Source organism: Podarcis gaigeae (assembly GCF_964106915.1).
Source record: "Podarcis gaigeae genome assembly, chromosome: 8".
NCBI classification, from domain to species: Eukaryota; Metazoa; Chordata; class Lepidosauria; order Squamata; family Lacertidae; genus Podarcis; species Podarcis gaigeae.
This window is the reverse complement of record NC_139684.1, coordinates 28,419,897-28,443,656: the sequence shown is the minus strand read 5'-3', so window position 1 is coordinate 28,443,656 and position 23,760 is coordinate 28,419,897. Positions and strand designations below refer to the sequence as shown.

Sequence of the window (23,760 nt, the reverse complement as noted above, 5' to 3'; positions counted from 1 at the left end):
GCCCAAAGCTTAACTTCTATGCACAAATCAGACCCATGAGGCTAAGCAGAATTCTCAGCTGCCCTTCCTCTGGAGATTCACCCAAACCTGAGCTAGTGTGCTTTTTCTTTAAACAGTCCAATTTTTTATATTTTTATTATTGAATTGGGCTATGGTGGCAAGGACAGGGCAGAGCATAACCAGTGCCAAATCTTTGGAACGGTGGACTACATATGGAACACAATAAACACAGAAATAAAGACATATTTCAAAAAGAGAAAAAGAATCACTGCCACTCCTTGTTGAAATATAGACCTTTATTATCAGAGCAGTACAAACCTGTGTGCAAGTTGATGTAACAAAAGGAGTGCAAAACTCTGGAATCAGGCCTGCTATCCAGCAATTTGCTCATTTCCTACAAAACCATACAGCATGGCTAAGTTGCAACATGGCAAGCTATCCAACTTAAGTCTTGAAAACCCCAACTGAAGACGTGTTGGCGCCAGCTCCCTTTAGGTGAGCCTCTGGCTGGAGACTGGCTTGGTGGGGAGTTGCAACAAACCTTGGCCCCACGTTGGGGAACCTGAAGGGCAAGAGCACGTCTTGTGCACCTAAAGATATCCTGCGTTGAAAGTTTGCTCCTGCAAACACGTTTCCCTCCTTAGAGGTAACTCGGTTATTTCTAGCCAAGGTCACCAAGATCCTGTGATTACACAGGAAGGCATACAGGAAGGCATGTTAATGCAGGAAAAGAGATGACTCCCGGGGGTAAAAAAGCAGGGGTATTTAATCTGTATCCCACTGCCTGTTCTCCCAACCCCACCCCTCCACTGGCTTTTTTTTACCTGTTATATCCCAAATAGGTATGGTTTGGGTCAAAGCAGTGAACGGGGGTTCTAGGTGCATGCGCAAGTGGGCTCCCCGGCTGCTTCTCTCCTGCCCCAGGATCCCTGTTCTTCAGCAGACAAAAGGGTTGGGAACTTGCGTTTGCCAATGTACCTTCTTGTTCTTCCCTAAACAAGCCAAAGGACAATCCAGGCCTTTGTTTGGGGAAACATCCACCTCCCCTCCCCTTCTGTGTTTCCATCTGCCCCTTTCAGCAGCAGCTCATCTGCATCATGACCCACAGCATCGTATCTGTGGCCTGGGATGGGCCAGGGCTGAGGGTTTCAAGAGGTTCCAGTATAAGCCCTGACCTATGGTAGCTTCAGGGCAGGAGGAACGGGGTTGAGAGAGGCTTGGGTAAGGAGTTGGAATTGCCAGGAGGTGCAGGGCACGTTCCACAGCTGTTACAGTGGCCCCCAGACCCCACTTAAGCAGGCAGGAGAGAGCTTTTCTACACAATTCACTCAGTGGGTGGGTGGGGGGCGATAAATACACCAACCTGTGCCTTACTCTTACTTGACGTGCTTGTGAGTAGATAAAGGGAATGCTGTGTGTGTGTGTGTGTGTGTGTGTGTGTGTGCGCGCGTGCGTGTGCTTGCTTGCTTGCCCATAGGCATGTTTGATTTGTGCCAGAAAGCGTGCAAGTGCTTAATGCCAACTTATGCTCCTCGTAGCACAGCACAACCATCTAAAATTGGAACAGTGTCCCACCCCAATCAAAAGCCTTTCCTCCGCTGTGCTAGGTTTGCTGCTCCTACCTGCGAGGACCAGAAAAGGAAGGCTGAAGCGAGTCTTCTGCAAAAGGAAAGGAATGAAAGCCCCCTAAGAAAAGCCCTGCTGAATCAGCCCAAGGGGTCCATCTAGCTTAGCACCCACCAGATGCTATCTGGGAGCCCATAACCAGGGCTGAAAGGGGAGCAGGGTCACTTTCCCCACTGCCCAGTCTCTAGCTCTTATTATTATTTTTTAATAAAGAGGTATGCTACATCTGCACATACACAGAGCCAGGGGCAGTGCATCCTGTTTCACCACTTGAGGCAAAATGGGAAATGTTGCCTGACCCCGCTGCTGCCGCCACTATACCTGCTCCTGCCGCTGCTCACTGTGCCACCAGTATGTGTCTTGCTGCATCTGTCACTGGCAGAGAAGCAGCGCTGCCATTGGCACTGATTTCAGGCAAGATCACACTGATTCAGGGTGAGATATTGCCTCAAATAGATGTGATCTTGCCTGAAATGGGCAGTGCTTCTCTGCTGCTGGCAGAGGACATCGCTTTGGGGGCTTCTGCTGCCTAAGGCAGCTGCCTCATCCTGCCTAATGGCTGGGCGGGCTCTGCACAGAGCTTCCACCTGACTATCTCATTCAATCCTCCCTGAACTTATCTATTTTTTAAAAAGCCATCTAAGCTGGTGATCTCTAGACTCCTTCTTTCGCCTCCATAATCCCTCTAGTCTACACAGTTGCGAGGCCGTAAACAATAAAAGGATAACGTTTATAAGGGGTCACAGTAGTAGTTATGCCCTCTGTATCTGGCTACCTTTTCTTTCTGCTTCTTGAAGAGTTTGCACAATTCAAAAGCCTGCAGATCCCACATCAGCCATTACACATCTTATAAGAAGATGCAGAACAAGTTTTATAATGCTGTCCTTTCAGATGATCCTTTAAAGCGAAGGATGGGGTGGCAACTAAACCCTTTTATGACTTGATTAACATTCCTGAGGTTGTTAAGGATTTTCATTAACCTGATCCAGTGGTTTTCAAACTTTTCCATTACATGGGAAATGCCTTCCCATTAATGGATGCATCCTTTTATCATCCAAAGTCTTATGCTATGTTCTCTGAGGGAGGGCAACCTCCTAGAGAGGTTGGAAAATCCCCGTTTGGGAACACAAGGCTGATATATTATTTAGATCAGCAAGAACTGCAACCACCTGTCAGTTCTCATTTCCAGAGTGCTTTGCACATAGCGAAGATTCTGGGTTCTCCCCTCCCTCCCTATTGCTTCTTAACATAATGTGCCGTGCCCCACACATGTGCTGGGTTACTAGAACTGCCTCTTGAGCTCTAGAGATTCTGGTCTGCCCCATCTTTTCAAGCAGAACATGATCAAACAGGTCAAATGGGGCAGCTCTGGTTGGACCTTGGTAGTTTAGACTGCAGGTAGGGGAATTAAATGCTTTGAAAATGAAAACTTCCCAAGGATTCCAGGGATGGGGAACCTGTGGACCTCCAAACGTTGTGGGCTGGGGCTGATGGGAGCTGGAGTCCCACAACCTCTGGGGTTGTAACCAAAGTGCGTTCTGTTGGTGTTTATTGGCATAACTCACTGCTTTCAGTGGGTCTACTCTGAGTAGAACTTAGTTGGATACAACGTTGGAGGGCCATCAGCTGTCCATCCATGATGTATGCAAAAACTCTAGTATGTCAAGGAGAAGGCCAGGTGAGAGCCCTTTCCTCTGACATCGGAGAGGTTTCTTTTTTTAACAAGTATGCAAGCATTTAAGCATGCAATTCCCATTCCTACCCCCCACTAGAAAGATGAAATGGAAAAGGCAGCCAAAAGCTGTACCCCCCTGACCACCCAAATGGCACGAACTGGTTCCTAGGCCAATATTTATTGGCCACTGCAGTTCTCTTAGATGTGCATTTGGAGGTGATGATGGATCAGCAAAACTTCCTAGAAAATAGGGTGAGGAATGTACCTTTCAACCAGACAGGAAGAGGGCAGAAAGGCCTATGGTTGGCAGCCCGGCTGCCTAGTTTGTGGGGCTTAAATCTGTACATTTCTTTTGTATCTGATTATGAACAAGGAACAGGCACGGCCTTCCTCGGGTGCCTTTTTGGGGCAGAGCAGCAGAGTGGGAGACAGACACATCAGACTTATGGGGGGAACATCTCCTGCAGAAACCCCACAGAATCCAGTGGGGAATCTGCAAGAGCAGCAGGAGACACAACAGAACCTAATGCGTAGAACACGCCTCGTGAGCAAATGCTTCAGGCTGAGCCTAGACTATAAGTCACTCTGCCTAGAGAAATTCTTACGAGAACTAGGTAGGGCTTGGAGAAAGGCTGGCATGGCAAATCCCACCAAATTCAGACAACCCATGTAACATAAGAACCCACCTCCTTGTGCCTGGGCCTGCAGTGCAAGGAGAAAGTGACCCAGAAACTAGAGGGTGTAAGAAGGCTTAGACAAGGCTTCCTCTTTCCCCTGCATTTGTGCTGCAAAAGATCACAGTCAAGGGGTGAGCACCCACCAGATGGAGTTTTTGATGTGCAACTTCTCCACCTGTGTGGATAATCCCCCGGGAAGAGAGGACCAACCTATCGGAGCCAAACAATCATACAGAGACGCGATTGGCTTATAACTGTGCCACTTGGGGAAGGAGAGGAGTGTGAGGCAAGGTACCGCCGCTATCTGCAAGCAGAATCTTAGAGCGAGATACGTAAAGTGCAGCCGGTTGCGGAGCCAAAAGGAAAGAAGAGATCCGCGTCATCGCTTTGCATACGTTCTGCCAGTGCTTTTATTCAGGCCTCCTCGTGGGGTGGGGATCTTGCTGCCAACCGATGGGGAGCGAAGCTTCATGCCCGTCGGCCCGGATCGGTTGAGAGGTGCTCCGACAGGCCTGCCTGAAAATTTGGGGTGGGGGAGAAGAGTGTTTGAGTTTAGACAGAGACGAAAGCAGGCGCCGTTGCAGGATACGCCTCATTCACAATGCACTCTCGTTCATGCCTGCAGGGCTGAGTGTACAACCCCAGGTTCCCCAGGTGAGTGTGGAGCTGTGTCTCCCACACAAAATATACACACATCCTTAGAGTCTCAGCTTCCCACTGCTTTTTACAAAAGGGACACCTGTAGGTGTCCGGATGCTGGAAGAAAGCTGCCTCGTGCTCTGGGGAGGCAAACAGACACCACCCTGCTGCCTAAGCGTCATCTGTGTGAAACCAACAATGGAGGCCGTACCGGCAACTGGCTGCATTGGCATGCTCTTGTTCAAGGACTGGGCCCGTCTCAGGTTCATGCGGCAGCCGTCTTTGCCCATGAGGTGCACCTTCCAGGCCTATGGGGAAAGGAAGGAGGGGATCAGGTCTTTAACACAAATAATGAAATCAAGCAGGTAGGGAAGAGATGCAGCATGTAAGGTGAAGAACCTGGAGAAAAGAGCCCTGCTGGATGAAACCAAAGGGGCATCTAGCCTAGCACCCAGTCAGATGTCTCTGGGAAATGGATAGAAAGGGAGTAAGTGAAATAGCCTCCCAACACCCAGGTATTTGGGACTGCATTGTATCTAATATTGGTCAAAGGGCATGGTCAGAATGACTAGGGGTCATTGACTGCCTTAGCCTCCTCTATGAGTCTACCCTGCCTTTAAAGCCAGGACAGCTAGGGTCCATCTCTGCATCTTCTGGCAGCCAACACCACTGTCTAACTGTGCACTGTGTGAAAGAGTCGGGGTCCCTGCTTTCTGCGGCAGCTACGCTGCTCTCGTGACATCTACCTCTGGCCCACCTCGCAGGGTGGTTGGGAAGATAAAAGGGGCCCAGGAGAGAACCACCTATGGGGAAAGGGCAGGATAAAACGGGCACAAATCAAGCAGCTGGAGCCAAATAGGAAGATGAATTCATCCTAGAGAGATGCTATAGCTGCATTAAGAGCACTTCTGTGGAGCTGCCCACTATGCTTGTTTCACACTGCCTTGCTGATGTGCCAAGCTGCTAATACAACAAGACAGGCAAGGCGCTATGAAATTCTAGCTGGGTGAGCCGGACTTCATCTGGTCAACCAGGATTGGAGGATAACCCTTCTTGTAAGGTCAACTCTTCCTTTCCCTCTCTTTAAGCAGTGACTGGCCGAGTTAAGGGCGATGGCTCTCACCTCCTCTCCTGGCGTGAAGTTCTCATGGCACAACGGACAGTGATTGGCCACTTTTTCAGGCTTGGCAGCTGGAAAGAGGAGAAAGCAGAGAGATGTCATTGCAGACTGCATGTCCCAATCTCATGCTGGCTTTGGCTGATGGGAGTCCAAAATGTCTGGAGGGGGCCTGGTTGGCAGAGGCCGCTGTGCCTGCTCCCTGCCAGCCCACCCACGGCCCCACTCTTCCTTACGGTTGCAGGCCTTTCCCTTGATATGCCGGGGCAGCTCGTCCTTCGGCAGGGCTTCGCAGCAGCGTGGACACTTGTCAAAGTTGTCCTTTTTGTCGCACTCTGTCAGCAGGTGCTCCGTCAGGCTGGCAATCTCAACCACCTGGAAGGGGAGCGCCCACAGTCTGAGGCAAGAGCCAAATGTTTCTCTCTCTCTCTCTCTCTCTTTAAAATTTTACTTTTAATTTTCAGATTTATACATTTCAATAATTTCACAGCCATTTTAACATTTCAAAACTTGGCTTCCTTCCCGCTCTTTCTGTAGTTCCCTAAATTTATTTTTAATATCTTCTGCATACAGTATCCAAATTAACTTAATTTGTTCATTTATTCATCTACTTTAAAAATATACTCTTATTAAATTGCAGGTTATTACAATAATCTTGCCAATGTTCTTATCTGTTTACAATTTATCTGTAAATATTCAATAAACCATTTCCATTCTTTTATAGAAAGTTTGTTATCTTGATTTCTTATTTTTCCAGTAAGTTTCGCCATTTCTGCATATTCCATAAGGTTTTTATCCATTATTCCTTTGCTGGGACTTCTATTTCTTTCCATTTTGGGGAAGTAACATTCTTGCCGCTGTAGTAGTATACATGAATATGCTTCTATACAGTTTGGGTAGTTCTGTCCCTTTAATTCCCAAATGAGCCAAATGTTTCTCATGCCAAAGCCCTAATTGTCAGCACCTGGGATTAAGGGTGCAAGTGTGGATAGGCAGGGGCTCAGCCCTTTCACACCCCACCACCCAATCACATCTCTGGTCTGGATGCCACCTTTTCTGCTGTTGCACAGGAGAGAGAGAGTGAGCATGGGCTGGAGTGAACCCACATTCTATGGGATGAACTCAGATACAGGATCAGAGGTTGCTCACCTTTCTGGGCCAGAAAGCACATTTTGGAGTTTTGAGAATGTGCTGCAGACTCCAGTCCCAAAACAGCTGCAGGACAGGGGCATGGCATGACACAAAATGACTGCCACATCTAGGGCAGCAAAGATAGACAGGACCACAACATGCTGCACCAAAGGGGAGCCATGTCTCTCTCCAACCTTTCTCAGATCTCTGGGCTGCCAGTGCAGGGCTCACCAACACAGCCCCTGCAGTGGCACACATCCAAGGTCCCCTCAAAAATGTGCAACACGTGTTCATGGCGGTGGCTCACCTGTTTGCAGAACTCGCACCTTGTCAGCATTGGGCAACGTTTCCAGTAGTGGAGATCCAGGCCTTCCTCCGTGAAGGATTCGTCTCTCTCGCCACAGAAGATGCAGAGGCTGGAGTTGGGGAAGAGCAATGAGGGCAGAGGTCAAGGCAGAGGGATTGCAGGGCCTCCTGCACGCTGGTTTGCTTTAGAATGAGGGGCTCAGGGCATATCTACGTCTTGCATGTCCCACTCTGTGGTCCAAATCTCTCTTCCTACCATTGAACTGTGTTAAGGAGGCACCTGCAAGGCGCTTTATGGCAAAGAATGCAAACTAGACAAGCTAATGCATTGGCAGTCGGCCTATACAAATGCAGATGACTTTTGCCTAATGTACAATGAACACAGGATTTGAATTTGGGGTGCAGAATATAAAGAGGGATGCAGGGCCACCACTAGTTCTGCTGAGAAGCCAGGCTTCTCCGTCAGTTTCATCACTTGGCAGCAGCCGTTCCATTAGGCTGCAGCAGAGGAGGGAAGCAGGGCAAAGAACTTTTTAAAAAATCTGGCCAAAAGACGGGCAGTTCTGACTTATTCAGCCCGATTTATCTGTTCTGGAACTAACTGCTCACTAATATTTTTCTTACTTACTTGTCGAGGTAATTTGCAACTGAGGTGTGATCATCTGGAGTGTCTGCTTTTGGAGGCTGTGGGGCTTTTTTCAAGAACTCGGCTTAAAAAGAAGGAAAGAAAGGGAAGGAGGGAAAAAGAAAAAAAAAAGAAATTAAATTAAATTAAATTAACCAGTGTTGAACTATATTTCCTGGTGAAAAAGGACACTTTGTGGGTAGGGGTTAGTGGAAGATGCATTAGGACAGCCTTTCCCAACCCAGGGTTCCCAGATGTTGTTGGACTACAATTCCCATCATCCCTGACAAACTGGGCCATGCTGGATGAGGCCGATGGGAGTCCAGGGAGTCCATGGGAAACCCAAGGTTGCAAAAGGCTAGCTTAGGGCATCCCTGACAGCAGTGCACCTGGTGGGAGTGTGTGTGTCACATCTTCTAAGCACTGCAGAGTGCAATGTATTTTATTGCTGGGAAGAATACAACACATTCATCAGCCTTGTCCATTAAAGGCACTTGCTGGCATATGAGAGAATATGCCACGTTGGAAAAGGAGAAAGTGAAATGAGGCTCCATTGTCACAGCAATGCCCTTCTCCCGTCTACAGAGGGCAAACAAGGCAGTATCTGTGTAAAAGGATAAAGTAAGAATAAAATAAAAGTTGCTTGTATGGAAGGCAGGAATTTCACTGCTCCTGAGGTACCCGAGTGAGGAATTTGGATGCCTCCACCCATTTCCTTAGACTACACCGCACAGACTACAGTAACTTGGAATTCTGTTCCATCACTTAAAATATTCTTAACATGTAAATAATGTGTTTCCCCACCAATATCTGTTTACAGCTTTCTGACTTCTTCTGACCCATGGCAATCCAACACTCAAGATGAACTGAATATGCAGTTTTACAAATACAATTTATAAAAGGCATTTACTATGAGAGGATATTGGATTTTAAAAAAGTGCCTACCTTGAGCCTTGGACTTCTGAAAATCATTCTCTTTCTCCTGAAGAAGAAAAGTAGAATAAATTAAAAACAAAAATGTAAATGGAATCACAGTACGTTCTTACACTTGTTTATACAGAAGCCAGCCTAAAGTTCAGGGAAACTTGCTCCCAGGTAAGTGCTTATGGAGGGAACCTTGATGTTGTTGGGGCTCCGCCTCCCATCAATCTCAGCCAGCATGGTCAGGCATGATGGGAGCTGGACTCCAGAAACATCACAGATCAGTCCCCTCTCCAGCCAAAATCCTTTTCTTTGTTCAGCAACCGAGGAATTGAAGAAATCTGGTTAATAACAATGAATTAAAAGGAAGGAGAAGGAAGTGGCTGAAGCCATAGCAGAAGCCCAATGTTTAACAGTTGGCATATCTGGTAAAAGACATGTTCCTAAATGCAGAAAGCCACAGGCACAGTCCCTGCCCTTTCCAGCTACAAAATATATTAAATATCAAATCCCTCTGCTTGAGACCACAAAGAGTTATTGCTGTCGTGAGGCAGAGTTTGATTCAGGAATGGGTTTGCATGGAACCCTTCGCTAAAACAGAGGAAAAACCTTTGTTTCAACAGCACTTGGCACTTGACTTTCTTGGGATGTTGGGTGATTGGCAGGTGCATGGCCCTGCCCAAGTGTCATTTCTTTTGCCCACAAGGCTGATCCTGATAAGGATGGTGGCCTGTGGAGTCAAAAAGGTTCCCCACCCCAGGTCTATACCAACTGACAGTGGCTCTCCAGGGTTTCAGATGGGGGTCTTTCCCAGCCCTATTGAGGAATGACCTTCTGCATGCAATTCATTTGAGCTTCAGTTCTTCCCCAAAGTTAAAGAATGGAAACCACTGGATAAGAAAGTTTTGGGCTGGCCTTGTCTGGCTCAGTTTAAGGAAGCATGATGTTGCTCATTCGAGGCTTCCAAAGATCTCAATGATGCAACAATCCTGGAGGAGAGAGGTTGTTATATTTTTGCATTTGAGGTGGTAGGATATTGATTTTTTAAATGTTTGATGTTTTGTTGTGTTTTTATATATGCTGTATGCCACCAACCTGCTTCCGGTAGTACCTGAGGCACCACAAAAGCAGCATGACTAGGAGGGACAGTGGTACGCATACACATTCAGTCTGCAATGGTGGAAGAGTTATACTATTTCAAAAGGAGAGGAGAGAGAATGAAAGAAATGTTCTATGACTTCCTTCTATCCATAAGGATAAAGCAACGGAAGAGCATTTTAAGACCCTTGGTGGCCATCAGATACCTTTACAGCCTGAGCTTCCGTCTGCATGTCCTTCAGAGCTGCCAGCTGACCTTGCAACACTTTGATCTCGTCTTTCTTTTGCTTTTCTGCTTCGTCGGTAGCCGTCTTTCTCTGCGCCTGTCAAAACACACTCAGTTGAAGGTTGCTGGGTTTGGGGCCCGAGTCACCAACAACACTGGCCTGATTGTCTTCTGGAACTAAGATTCTGCGAGTTCTCAGCTTACACAGCATCAAAAAAAGAGAAAAGGAGGAACACTGAGCAAAGACAGGGACAATGTCTGAATGCACCTGTCTACCAACCTGCAGAATTTACTCAATCAGAGAGCAGAGACAGAAGACAATGGCCACAAGATGAAAGCTGCTGCCTTCAAGGCTGTTTTCCAAGAGGGATTTGACAAATTCATAGAGAACAGGCTGTTTAGCTCTGAGGGAGTATACCTATGGATACCTGGCATTGCCAACAAACAGTGGGAGTGGGAAACATGCTTCCTCTGTGGCTTGCTACCTGGAGACATCTGCTTGGTCACTGTGGATGCTGAACCAGATGGCATTTTGGTCTAATCCAGCAAGGGTCACTTCGCCTTCCTGATGGGTTGAGTCTGACACACAGGAGAACGTAACAGCTTGCTGGATCAGGCCAATGGCCCATCTAGTCCAACATCCTGTTCTCACAGGGGCCAACCTGTAGGAAACTGGCAAGCAGGATCCTGGCAGAAGAGCACTCTCCCTTCCTGTGGTTTTCAGCAACTGGCCATCGTTTTCCTGCCTCAGTCAGCACAGCCCCTATGAAAACCACAAGACCTGAAAAAAGTTGCATTTCTTACCCTTATTTCAGCTTCTGTGAGTTTGCCGTCTATTTTAGCAAACCCATCAAAAAGCGTCTTGTACAGAATGTTCTTGCGTGTGTTGGCATCATCAGGAGGAAGGTAATCCAGGATGACGGCTCGGTGCTGCCGATACATATCCAGGATGATCCGGAGGGCTGTTTCCCGGACCTCATATACTCGATGCTCCAGAGCTCCCGTTGCAAACTAAGGGTGAAGAAAACATGCAGTCGTTTTGTGAGTCTTATGGAGGTGGTTTAAGTGTACATTCAATGTGCTGAAAAACAAACGGGGGGAAATGGGTTCTACATGTTTCCAGCGTGTTAAGAAAAAAGCTGGCTGTGCAGGGTGCTAGTGGCTAATGCCTGCAACATCAACAACACACCTCCCACCTCCAAAGAAGTTTTTCTAAGTGATTTTACTGAGAAGGAAAGAGAGTGGGGTATGAATGTATGGGCACAATTGCAGAGTTTGTGCTGCACCTAGAGCAAGTGGCTTCTTTAAGAATGTAGGAAGCCATCTTAGACAGATTCAGAAAGCACTGGAAGCTCAGCTCCCTACCCGCATGACGTTATCGACAGTAAAACCGGTGTTATCCGTCCCCATATCTTTCAGCAAGCGTTCCACTAATTCCACCTGGCTCATTGCAAGATGTGTAGGGGAATTTGGCTTCACAGGCTGCACCAGGTGAGCAGGTATAATCTGAAGAGGCTTCACTTCGTTACAGAGGGCCATTTCCTAGAGGGGGATGGAAAAGACACAGCACGCTCGGGTCAGCGGTTAATATGTGGCCCACAAAGGCATGACACAGCAAAACTGAGAACTGCCCTCCCAAGTCCTGCAAGATTCAGCAGCGGTTTGAGCCTTACAGGTTTTACTTCAGACCTACACAAAGGAGTATTTTGTAGTGACATAGATACACACAGTTGTTCCATACCTGTCAGCAATCACGCCACAACATTCTGCACTAACTTGCAGCTTCCAGATCATGCGCAAGTGAAGCCCCCCCAGACAGCGCATTGCAGTAATACAGTTGAAATGATCCATGCATGAACCTTGAATGCCATGTGTTCAGGCAAACACTTGCATGCAGCTGCAAGTCTTTGTGTATTGACTAGACTGACCTGGATGAAGTTGGCAGCCGCTACACGAAGGCGGGCAGAGGAGTCCCCCGTCCTGGAGAGAAGGTTGGGGAAGGTCCTTTCCACGCAGTAAGTGGTCTCTTGCTTCCCAAGTTTATGCTTGGGGATGTACTGTGTGATGATCATCTTTAGGAGCTTTAAGGAAGCTTGAAAAACCTATCAGAAGGAAACCATCAAGGTGGTTAAAACAGGAACTGTGGTCAAGAGGGAAAGAAATTTTGATTGCATGGGGCTGCTGCGTGTGGAAACCTTTAAACCCATCTGAAACTGAGAGTCACTGGACCCCGCCGCTGAGTTCCCACACACTCTCATTTAGAAGATATAGAGGAGGGCATTCCAGGGATGTTAGATCCGAGCCCCCCGATATTGCTCACCGAGGAGACTATGTCTTTTATGGCTCTCACTATGAGGAAGATGGCGCCCCGAAGGAGGTTCTTCAGGTCATCCTTTGGCGTGTTTGTGGATACTTCCGTCATCTTTTTGTATATGGCAAGCAACGAGTCTTCGCGGTAGGACCATGTCTTGGAATAGGCCCCTGCAACCTGGCAAAAGGGGAATGTTCAGGAGCTGGAACAGCCCAGATCTGCACAAAAGCCGACACCTGTCATTCTTTCATCTGGAAGAGCCTGGCCAGTACTGCTGCAGGGGAGAGATGGCTGGAGCCACCAGGGGCGAGTGATTCCACCTGCCTTGCCCCACTCCCCTTTAAAGGAGGCGCTGCTGTTTAAGTTCTTATTCTTGCTCTCCACTAATGGCTTTTTTTGGAATTACTCTGTTGCCTTTATAGCAGGAAAATGAACGCATGTTAACACTTCTGAAATGTTACGATTTAGTTTGATTTTTATGGTATTGCGCTATATTTTGACTGGTAGGTTTGCATTTGCATTTATATTGCTTGTGAGCTCTCTTGGGATGTCTTTCTCGGCCGAAAGGCAGCATATAAATAAATAAATATCACATGCTGGTGTGGCTGAGGAAGAAAATCCAGGATGAGTTTATGCAGCTAGGAGCAGGGTTGGCTCTCAGTGCCACCCCCCCCCCAGGTTACCTGTATAGGGCTGGAAAGAGCCCCAGAAGCCAGACCAAGAGGCCTGAGTAGCTGATTTTGGCTGAAATAGAAACAATTTTCAATTCAAATTTCTTGAATTGCACCACTCATCCAGGGCTCCATCCTGCAATGTGCAAGGGTACTCTTTGTACATGAAAGTAATGAGCTTGCCCTGCCATTACTAAGCTACGTTTACGAGGTCTTTACCAGGCCTTCCCCAAACACTTCAATGGCTGAGCTGGCCTCCCTCAGAGCTTTCTCGGTCAGCGGCTCTGGCTCTCCGACGACACCACTTCTCGGGGTGTCCCCAGGGTCCTCCTCGTTCATCTCAGGGTCCAAGTAGGGAAAGCCTTCCTCCTGCTGCTTACGAATAGTTGGGAGGGGCCTCTCATCGTAAGGTAAGAATTCAACCTAGCAGAGAAAAAGAGAAAGAGAGAGAGAGAGAGAGAAGACGTTGTTTTTTTTAAAAAAAATACTAGCTCAGTACTGTATACACTGACTGGCAGCAGATCTCCAGTCTTTTAGGCAGGGGACTGGCAGCAGATCTCCAGTCTTTTTTCCAAGCCCTACTTGATGCCACTGAGGACTGAACCTGGGGCTTTCTGCATGCAAAGCAGATGCTCCGTCACTCAGCTGTAGCCCTTCCCTTGCTTCACTAGCCATGGGAGCACAGAACTAGTACACAAATGGTGATCTGCTCCAACATCCCCCTTGCAAAGAAATGTTGGAAAATTGGGTCCAATTCAGGAAACAGAATAAGGGGTTCACATGGGGTTAAGACAGAAAGAGTGAGGGACCTCCAGCTTCCCAGACTTTCCCTGTACCTTCATCTCTATGCTGACTTCTCTATTGCTTTGTTATCTGAACTCATACATCTTAGGTTGCTTCCTGTTTTGGACCTTCCTCCTCACCCTGTTCTCTCAGACCTCAAGATGAGAAGTCACTTAGATCTATCCTCTGAGAACAAAGGACAAAGCATGGCCGCCTTTGCCTTCTCTAGGACGATAAACTTTTCTACCCAAGCTATGTACTTCCTACAATTCCTTTGTTATTTTTCTGACTCTGAAGGCATTGCTGCACCTCAGTTGGGAAGCATTCAGCAGCCCAAAGGAATCCCCAGCCTTAGATGGTTTACAGAAACTACAACCAGTGAGCCCAGCTGAACTGAAAGCAGGCACAATTGCTCTCCGCCCTCAGAACAAAGCAGGAAGATAAAAAAGAGGCCACAGAAATACCCAGTGTCAGCTGTGTGCAGAAGGGCATTAATCTGCAGGACACATGGAAAATTAGGCTTACGTTGATCTTTGGAAAAGCCTCGGTGGAGATGGGGGCCTGGGCAGCGGGAGGAGAGATGGCCTGAGCTGCAACGGGCTCTGGAGAAGGAGCTTCTGGTGGCTTTTCAGGAGGCGGTGGCTCAGGACTCTCTGCTTCGGTTTTGTCCCACCGGGGTGAAAGCAGAGGCCTTTTCTGCTGGGGAGAAGTGGTGGGATAAGCCACAGGTTCCAGAGGCAAGTCAGGAGGCCGCCGGATCTGAGAGAACGAGAGAGAGAAGAAAAGTGCATCAAGAGAGATTTTGCCATGCAGTAATTGTGGGAGACTCTTCCAGTTGTCCTGGGACGACAGCTCACCCCATCATTCCTGGCCACTGGTCATAGAAGCTGGGAGTCCAACAGTATCGGGGGCATCCCTGTTCTACCACTTCCCAACATACAGTAAAGCTTTGCTGCAATGGGAGCTGACTTCAGTGACGGCTCCTCTATACCCTAATCCCAAACCTCCCTCAATACTTCTGAACTGCATGACAGGAAGAGCTGGGCAAGGTCAATCTTGCCCCTGTCTCGTCCTGCCAGGGACGTTGCTCACCAACAGATCTGGGTCGAGGAGATTGTGCAGCTCTAGCTGCTGGTACACTTTGAGGCGGTACTCCTCCATCTGCTGCTTCTTCTGCTTGGCGAGGTCATAGTCCTCCCGCTCGACGGCACAGCGCTTCTCCACTTCGTAGCGGCCCAGCCGCTCGCCAACCTAGAAGAAGGGGGAGTTCAGAGGTCACTGCTGGAGCCTGGAATGGAACAATGTGCTTGCGAATTCTCTGCAGTGGACACAGCTTATCCCAAAGCCGAGAAGACACAAGGAAGTTGAAGAACCTTCTTCTCTTATTGTCACACTGGTGTTAAGAGAGAGCTGGCGGGCTCTTTTGTAATCTCCTTCAGATACATCTTCTTGGTCCCTCCAGGCTTGAAAAAAGAGTCAGCTCCCTAAACAGAAATAATATCCTTCTCTCCTAGATTTGATATTTCAGATCTTTAGAGAGAAAAGAAGGAAAAGTCCCCATCTTGAAAATCCTTCTGGAGGAATGTTCTCGAACTCCAGGTTGCATCCTGCATTAAGTCAGAGTAGACCTGCTAGAATGAATGGATATCACAAACTTAGGTCCGTTAGTTTCAAGGGGTCTTCTATGAGTAGAACTAATGAAGACCCCTTGAAACTAATGGGCCTAAGTTGGTCATATCCATTCATTCCAACAGGTCTACTCTGACTTAATGCAACTCTGTTTCTTGGCCCACCTTCCGAGGAGGCTGAAATTCCTAGCACAGGAAGGTTCTGGGGCATAGTTGCCTCTTCACCCCTCCTGCATAAACTCTAAAGGTGAAGGAAAAAACGCTTTTTTAAAAAGAAGAAATGAATGTGGAGGGCCTGAGGGGGAAAGGGCTCTTGTTTGGCTGCTGCATTTATTAGTTTATGGGGGCTGTGCCTAAACAAGGACAGCAAAGAGCCCAGTGGAACTAACTGATTTATTTTTGGCAGAGGTGAGGAACCTTTGGTTCCTCCAGAGGTTGTTGGGCTCCAACTGCCATCAGCCCTGGTCAGCATGGCCAATGGTCAGGGTTGAGGACGGGAGTTGTGTGACAACATCTGCAGGGCCACTGGTGATCTTAATCAGGTGCAGGGTGTGCAATCCTAAGCGAGCAGGGAAATGTGTGTGATTACGAGTAACCGCTGACACTCTGCAAAAACCTCTGCTGCAAATAAGATCAGTTGGCTGTGTGTGGCCCTTCCCCGCCATGCTCTGGCTCTACCTTCTGCAGGTCTGCAATAGCTTGCTTGAGTTTCTTGGCATGGTCGTAATGCTCCTGGCGCACTGCTTCGTGCTTTTTCTCATCCAGCTTGCGGATGATCTGCGCCACCTCTGGATCTTGGTACATGTCAAAAGCCAGGTCATCCAGTGGTGAAATCAAATCTGGCTTCCTGGGAAGGAGAGGGATAAAGGGGACTTAGGGGAGCTGTTTAAGACACAGGATTTTATTTTATTTTTTCATTTGCAAGGGGATGGGGGAAATGAAACTCTGGCTGACAGCTAGGACACAATGTAAGGCAGCTTCCTATGACAGGGGCTCTCCCAGGATTCAGGCAATAAGTTTCTTCCAGCCCCACCTGGAGTTGATGGGTTATTATTTATATATTTTAAAATGTATTTATGTACTGTTAAATCATAAAAAATATCTAAGTGGTTTAAAACATTAAAAAGATTAAAACCAAACAATAAAATCATTTTAAAAAGCTAAGAACAACTTAAAAGCAAAAAGAAGTTTTTAAAAAACAAGCATCAATAAACCATCGTGAAGGATGAAGTCTTTTCTGTCTGAAGAAGCCTGGTGGAACAGAAAAGCTTTCAACTTGAACTTGGGACTTTCTGCTGTACTACTGGGCTGTGGCTCATCCTTCCTCATCCTTACCCGGTGTATGTTCCATCCAAGGCCGAGTCATCTGGGTTGTTCCCAAGGTAATGGTCGATCAGCTTCTCTCTAGAAGACTTCAGAAAGATAAAAGTCAGGGGGCACCCACAAATCACAATCAAGCCTACATCTAGGAATGGCAAGTGGTACCCTTCTAACAATATGTATGATATAATAGACCCTATATACATATATTCTATTAATCTTTACTTGTTTTTTTATTTATTGCTTTCCCCCTATGTTTTTAGCTATTTCTACTTCAGCTGTAAGCTGCCTTGAATCTCTCTCCTTTGCTTCCGTTACATGAATAACGAGAGGAGGAACCTATCAGGTTGCGATTCCCAGCAACCAATCCTGATCTGAGGAGTGCCACAGTTTTGTTCCTTGTCTGAACCAGCAGACTGCAGCTTGCACCCGCCCTCTAAAAACCAGGACTGGAAACCAAACCCTGGCTTGGCATTACGACTGAACCACCCCTCTAACCAAAGGTAAAAGTGTTCCAGGGTTTCCCTCTGCTCATTACTTCATACACTCACATGATTAGTGTCATTGCTGGCATCTGCAGGCTCTCCAATGATATTTATTGCTACAAGAGCAACCTAAAAGGAAAAGGAAAAATGGGCAGGCTTCATTCTATGCCTTTTAAAAGAAGTGAAATTCTGCAGCAGGGAAAGCTCAGTGCTGTGACATAAATAATCAATGCAAATTAGGCCTATTCCTGCTACTTTTACCTATTTTGCACATTTTTGTCTGGTTTTGCAATAGGGCAAAGAGCCCCGCCCCCAGAAGATAGCAATCTGGTTTAAATAGCTCAGCTCTCCCTACACAGGCTGGCAGTAGGGGGTCTTTGCTAGCCCTACCTGAAAATATTGGTGAATTGAAACTAGGACCTTCTGCATGGAAAGCAGATGTTCCACCGCTGAGCTACAGTGCCATCTCCACCCCCAAGCTCTTGAAAACTTATTCATCCAACCCCTGGGTCCTAAGATTCCTTTAGGACAGGGCTGGGGAATCTGTGGCCTGACAGATGTTGCAGGATAATAATCACTGGCCGCAACCTCAGAATCTCTGGATCGAGCACACTGCATTTCCAGCACCCTTGATTCGGTGAAACAAGGGTGCTGGAGATGTAGAAATGCCTTCTTTCATTTTTCCTCATACTATCAGAATTCCTAAAGCGTTTTCAGTTTTTGTTCCCTGTCGGCTAAAAGTCATTTCTTTCTCTCCCAATGCATTCTCCAGTGTATTGACTTGATGTTATTACAGTTCCTTTCTCATCTTTTTGCAAAGCTTACATCCAAGGCCGTCAACAATAGAACTGTACACAATAAAAGCATACGCCCCGCTGGTGAGAGATAATCTAGACAAAAGGGAGGCTGATTGCTATTGTGCGTTTTATTTACAGTCATACCTCGGGTTACAGACACTTCAGGTTGTGTGATTTCGGGTTGCGCACAGTGCCGAACCCGAAAGTACTGGAATGGGTTACTTCCGGGTCTCAGTGCTTGCGCATGCCCAGAAGCGCTAAATCACGCTTTGCGCATAAGCGCCGAATCGTGACTCGTGTGTGCGCGGACGCGCCGCTGCGGGTTGCGAATGCTGTGGGTTGCGAATGTGCTTCCCGCACGGATCACATTCGCAACCCAAGCGTCCACTGTATTGCCATGGATTTGAATAGCGAAATAGCACCATCATGCTTTTTCATAATGACGACACTGAACTCCTAAAATCTGAAGAGAAGTCCTGTGAAAGTCTGGCTGCCAGTATTTTAAAACCTAGTTCTGCAAAAGTTGCCATCTCAGGTGTTGTGACCTCATGAGATCCTCCACATTGAAGACCTCATCACAGATTTTGGAGTGGGCAACAGGCAGGTGGGGTTTCCCATGCAATCCTGAGGATGTTTACTCAAAAATAAACCCCACTGTATTCAGTGGGGTTTACTTCCAGGTAAGTGTGCAAGGCAGTGCACTTTTAGTCAGACAACACTCAATGGGTCAAGCATATCTTGCTGAAAAGAGGTTGGGTGGAGGTCTTGCATGAGGGCAAGCATTAGCCACGAGAGCTGTGCAGAAAAGCTGGGATCTGCAAACAAAACAGCAACTGTCCCCCAAACCGAGAAATAGAAACCTCACAGCTGCTTCAAAAGCTGTGCCTTCCTTGGGTGGAGATTCATTTTTCAGAAAGACGAGTAAAACATGAAGTACCCCCTCGGCCTTTTGGTTCATTTTACCTGACTGTACAGGTTGTACCTATTGACATAGTTTTTATGGAACGTCAACTTTAGGTATTGGCCAACAGCATCTACGTAGACGGATTTCAGTTCTCGCGCCTTGTAGCCAGTTTTCTCATTATTTGAGAGAGACACGTAACTGCAAGGGGTGGGTAGAGAGAAAAAAAAGACAATATTATACGCAATCACATTTAAAGCATCAAGGACAGCCATCCTGGTACTGACATGTGCATTGTACGCCCCAAAATCAAAACATGGTGAGTCCAAGACTTTATTCTTAAAAAAAAAAAAGCGTGCCTGAAATTAACAGCAGTAGAAAACAAACTTGCTCCGTATGGTACAGCCCTTCTAGAAAGGCTTCTTATCCTGAATCCAGATGGTCCCCCCTGACACCTGCCCTGTGATCAGAACCCTAAACCAAGAGTGAAGAAAATGGAACTAACTTGTGTGAGCTTGTGTGTGCTTCCACAGGGTTACTTGGGCTGTGCAAGAAACACTGATCCCCTGAATGGATATGGCTTATTAGAAAACCCTGTAAGAATCCACGTCTGCTCAGTAGAAGCTCACCAACTCCTCTACCTTAAGAAACAACTTGCTTGCCCCAAGCAAATGAGGAACTGAGCCCTGACTCATCTTGCAGAGAGGGGAGACTTACCCTAGCCTTCGGAACCTCTCTGATTTGTATGGTGCAAAATATTCAGGCAGGTTCTCGCTGATGTAGAATTCAATCTTGCTAGAAATCATGTACTGGTGAGCCAGCAACTGCAGTTTTCGAATCCTACATCGCTCCACCATCTGAAGGACGATTTCTTGGGGATACTGGCAGAGCCTGGAATGAAAGAAACATCCCAAGTGCTTCAGCACCCCAAGCCAAAGTTCTTATGTTCCTGGCTCCTAAATAATCATTCCCTTCCCCCCATGCAGTTCAACTGTGATGGACAGAAACTACACTCTTAAAATCAAAGGCAAGGGCCTCAGGATTCTAGCAAGGCGCCATTCAGAGGTGCCAGGGAAACAGCATGCAACCCACAAGCCTGACAATGCTAAACCTGGCAAAGTGCTTCCTAAAATTTCTGTCACTTACAGTACCTTGGTGACCTCCAGCCATTGATGGTTGGGGCGTGGACCATCAGTTCTTTCGCACTGAAGCCATCCTCATGCCCGGATGAACTTACAACAATAAACCCAATCTTGTGCGGCATCCTGCCCTCTTGAACTAACTGGAAAAAAAGAAAGATGCTTTATAATTATAAGTATTTTTGCATGGCATGGAGAAAGTGGTTAGATTCCCCCGCCCTCCTTCTCCTGTAGCACTAGAACTCAGGAGCATCCAATGAAGCTGAATGCTGGAAAATTCAGGTCAGATCAAAGAAAAGTTATTCACACATCACATAGTTACAAACTACGGAGCTCGCTTCCACAGGAGGCAGAGGTAGCCACTGACTTGTGGGTGGATTTAAAATATAAGATAAAACTTACAGAGGATAAGTCTACGAAATATTATGAATGGCTACTAGCCATTAGGGCTATGCTTTGCTGTCACTGTCAGAGGCACCATGCCTCTGAACCCTAGCTGCTAGAAACCACAGGTGAGTGCTCTTGTGTTTGGTCCTGCTTGCAGGTTTCTTACAGACATCTGTGAGATCAGGATGCTGGACTAGATGTATCATTGGCTTTTTCCACCAGGCTCTTCTTATTTTCTTAAAAATAATTCAACATTCTTTTAGAGTAAGACATGCAAAATTATGGATTTTTAACAATTGAAGTTTGAAATTATATTCTGCAAGTTAAGAATGCAAGAGCACCACTGCCAGATGAGACCAAAGGTCCACATGGTCAAGCACTTTGGTCAACCAGTTGCTTCTCAGAATCCCAGCAGCACAAGACAAGCTTGCAGGCTATCAGGAAGCATCAGGCTAGCCAATCTGGGGTGTGGACGCTGAGTTAGAAGAGCCTTTGCTCTGACTCAGCAAGGTTCGTCTTACATTCTTATGAATGTTTAGATAAACTAATAAAGGATAAAGCATAGTCAACTGACCCTCAAAGCCAGATCTTGTGGGTAGACAGTTCCATAGGCTAACAATGTAAAGCTTGAATATGTTTTAAAAGAAAAAGTTCCTCAAGGGTACAAAACGTGGCTTCTGGATTTCCAGATTGATTGGAAATAACTTGCCATGGAGCACGGATGATAAACATCCTTGACCTCCCCTAGATATTGTTCCATCACTTTGGTCATGCTGACTGCTGGGAGTCCAACAGCATCTGGGGAGCCACAGGCTCTTATATACTTGCCCACCCATTATATGAGTATCGTAAGTTCTTAATCGCTGTCGCACCTGTGAGCTGCATTTTGCATTTCTGGGAGGCAAATAATGTTGAAACATGCCAGGAAGGCATAAACCATGAGGCAGTGTGGCATAGTGGCCAGAGTGTCAGACTAGGACCTGGGAGAGACCAGGATTCAAATCTCCACCCTTGGCCATGAAGCTCCCAGGGTAATCTTGGTGACGGAGGAGGCAGTTGCTGCCTCTCAGCCTAACCCACCTCACAAGGCTGCTGTGGGGTTAGCAGGGGGGAAAGGAGACCCATAAGCCCGGGTTCAAATCCCCACTCATTCATTGGCTGTGCATGACACTTAGCCACTGCCTCTCAGCCTAGCCTACCTCGCAGGGTTGGTGTGGGGACCAAATGAGGAGGGGGGGGGGAACCTTGAGCTCCTTGGAGGGGAAAAATGTGGGATAAAAATGCAATGAAATAAATATATAAATGCCCACCCACATTTCACCCCCAACCCTCTATTATGGTCGCCTCCCCCACCCCTCCCACCTAAGGATGAGGGAGGGGCCGACACCTTCCTCCCCCTCCCCAAAAGGGAGGGGCTCCTAAGGGGAGCAGGAGGCGCGGCCTTCCCTCCCCGCCCCTCTTCGCTTTGTCTCTTTCTTTCTTTCTCTCTCTCTTCCATTCTTCCTACCTACTTTATTCCGGCTCCATCACTAGGGCCACTGCTCTCCTAGCAACCACTTGGACCCTACTGCGCAGGCGCGAGCCGAGCGGCGGGGCGGAGACTAAAAAGAGATCAAGGCTATCCGAGGAAGCCGACGCGCCAAACGGAAGTTCCGGTGAAAAACAATGGCACGCGGCCATTGGGCTCGCCAGCAAGCGCGGTCTCGCTCTCTTTCGCGCGGCGGCGCTCTGCCCTTTCGCCTCTTTACTGCTTCGCACCCTTTCCACCCCTGCGCTGTTAGGAAGAGGAAGGTGCTGCGGGAACATAGAAATAATAATAATAATAAACAAATCAGTTATGGTAATGTACTCATTTTATTTATTTAGAACCAATTATATCCCGCTATTTATTTTTTAATCAAATTTCTAAGGGTGTACACAGTCTAACAATCAACACACGCACACATTCACACATACACGAAAGGCTTCAGTTTTGGAGACAATCCTTGCTTCAGAGCAAGGACTCAGTATACATTGTATACTAATCTAGCAGAAGTCCGCCCCCACCTTTTGCTGGAGGGGAAGGAATGGGGAGAAATCAAGCCCCAAATACTACGCAAGGAAAGTAACATTTTCAGTGGCAGCAAATGATGATAATAATAATAATAATAATAATAATAATAATAATAATAATAATAATAATAATAATAATTTTTATTTTTATTTTTATTTTTATTTTTATTTTTATTTTTATTTTTATTTTTATTTTTATTTATACCCCGCCCTCCCCGGCCAAGGCCGGGCTCAGAGCGGCTTACAAGCAATAATAAAAACAAGTTGAATGATTACAACTTAAAAACAAAATTAAAATACAACATTAAAATATTGAAACAATATTAAAATAGAAACCAACTATCGATATCAAATTCATAGGGACCTGAGTTATTAGCTGTCTGCTCTTAAACCTGCTCATTTTTTTTACAAGTTTCTCAAGCAGCAGCAATGATATTCTTTGAGACATTTTATGTGCAAAGCATGTTCTCTAGTGCTTTGGTATGGGTGTTCGTTGTCAACATAGGAACAACAAAAAAGAGCCTGCTGGATCAAGCCAGTGGCCCCTCTTGTCCAGCACTTGTCTTCACAGGGGCCAACTCCCATCTGATGTTGACACTTTATCTTTATAGCACCCCCCCCCCCCGCCGCTTTGCCCTCTAGGGATGAATGATACTCATACACTGGACATTCAAAGCATTACTTCTCAGGCTGATCTAACTCACGGGGTTGTTGTGTGAACAAAAAAAAAAAATGTAGTGATGATGAGGGACCTACAATAAATATTTTCTGACTTTGGGATGAAGCGATTCATAAGAAGCATCCATAACTCAGCCCGCGCATTGCATTTAAAAGGTCCGAGAAAGTATACTTGGCAGTACGACTCTACTATTTTCTATCTCTATGACCAGCTGGGGGTGGAGCCTTTGATCATGCCCAAAATACATTTCCACGCATGCGTTGAAGGACTGCACCACTCCCTAAGCTAACATGGCGAAAGCTTGCGGCAAAGGGGTGAGCATGCGCATTGGGAATGATCAAGCCTGGCCGTTTTCATTGAGGCGTGAAAGACCCTTTTGCGCATGCGGCTTACAGAAAACGAATAAAACAGATTTGCCAGCTTAAATAAGGAAGTACAGTATTCGGTGCTAAGGTAGCATTGTCCTCAAAGTAGCCAATTAATCATTTCCTTAAACCTTTTCTTATCGGTCGCGGATCGATGTTGACCAATAAAAATAATCTATTCCTTTAAGGGAAGAAAGAGGC

The 23,760-nt window shown here is 46.8% G+C and overlaps 1 protein-coding gene across 3 annotated transcripts; it reads right to left on the bottom strand.

Annotated features, from left to right (window-relative positions):
- Positions 1 to 275: 275 nt before the first annotated feature.
- On the bottom strand, positions 276 to 23,760 carry CEP104 (centrosomal protein 104). Of its 3 annotated transcripts, none has more exons than XR_014567420.1 (23): positions 21,971 to 22,126; positions 20,089 to 20,219; positions 19,655 to 19,828; positions 19,000 to 19,138; positions 17,306 to 17,368; positions 16,770 to 16,846; positions 16,113 to 16,281; positions 14,899 to 15,057; positions 14,332 to 14,565; positions 13,243 to 13,446; positions 12,362 to 12,529; positions 11,970 to 12,143; positions 11,407 to 11,583; positions 10,846 to 11,052; positions 10,022 to 10,138; positions 8,742 to 8,778; positions 7,800 to 7,881; positions 7,173 to 7,281; positions 5,971 to 6,109; positions 5,741 to 5,808; positions 4,829 to 4,925; positions 2,106 to 4,494; positions 276 to 2,030 (listed from the first exon to the last, which is right to left on the bottom strand). XR_014567420.1 is itself a non-coding variant. In XM_083752548.1 (23 exons), exons 3-23 carry the CDS (start codon positions 20,199 to 20,201, stop codon positions 4,358 to 4,360), a joined length of 2,844 nt encoding a protein of 947 aa, XP_083608674.1. In that variant the 5' UTR covers positions 20,202 to 20,219; positions 21,971 to 22,257; positions 23,691 to 23,760; the 3' UTR covers positions 276 to 4,357. The 3 variants fall into 3 exon arrangements, 2 of the variants coding, with proteins under 2 accessions (XP_083608674.1, XP_083608675.1); XM_083752548.1 differs by adding an exon at positions 23,691 to 23,760 and having other exon boundaries at positions 276 to 4,494; positions 21,971 to 22,257; XM_083752549.1 differs by having other exon boundaries at positions 276 to 4,494; positions 21,975 to 22,177.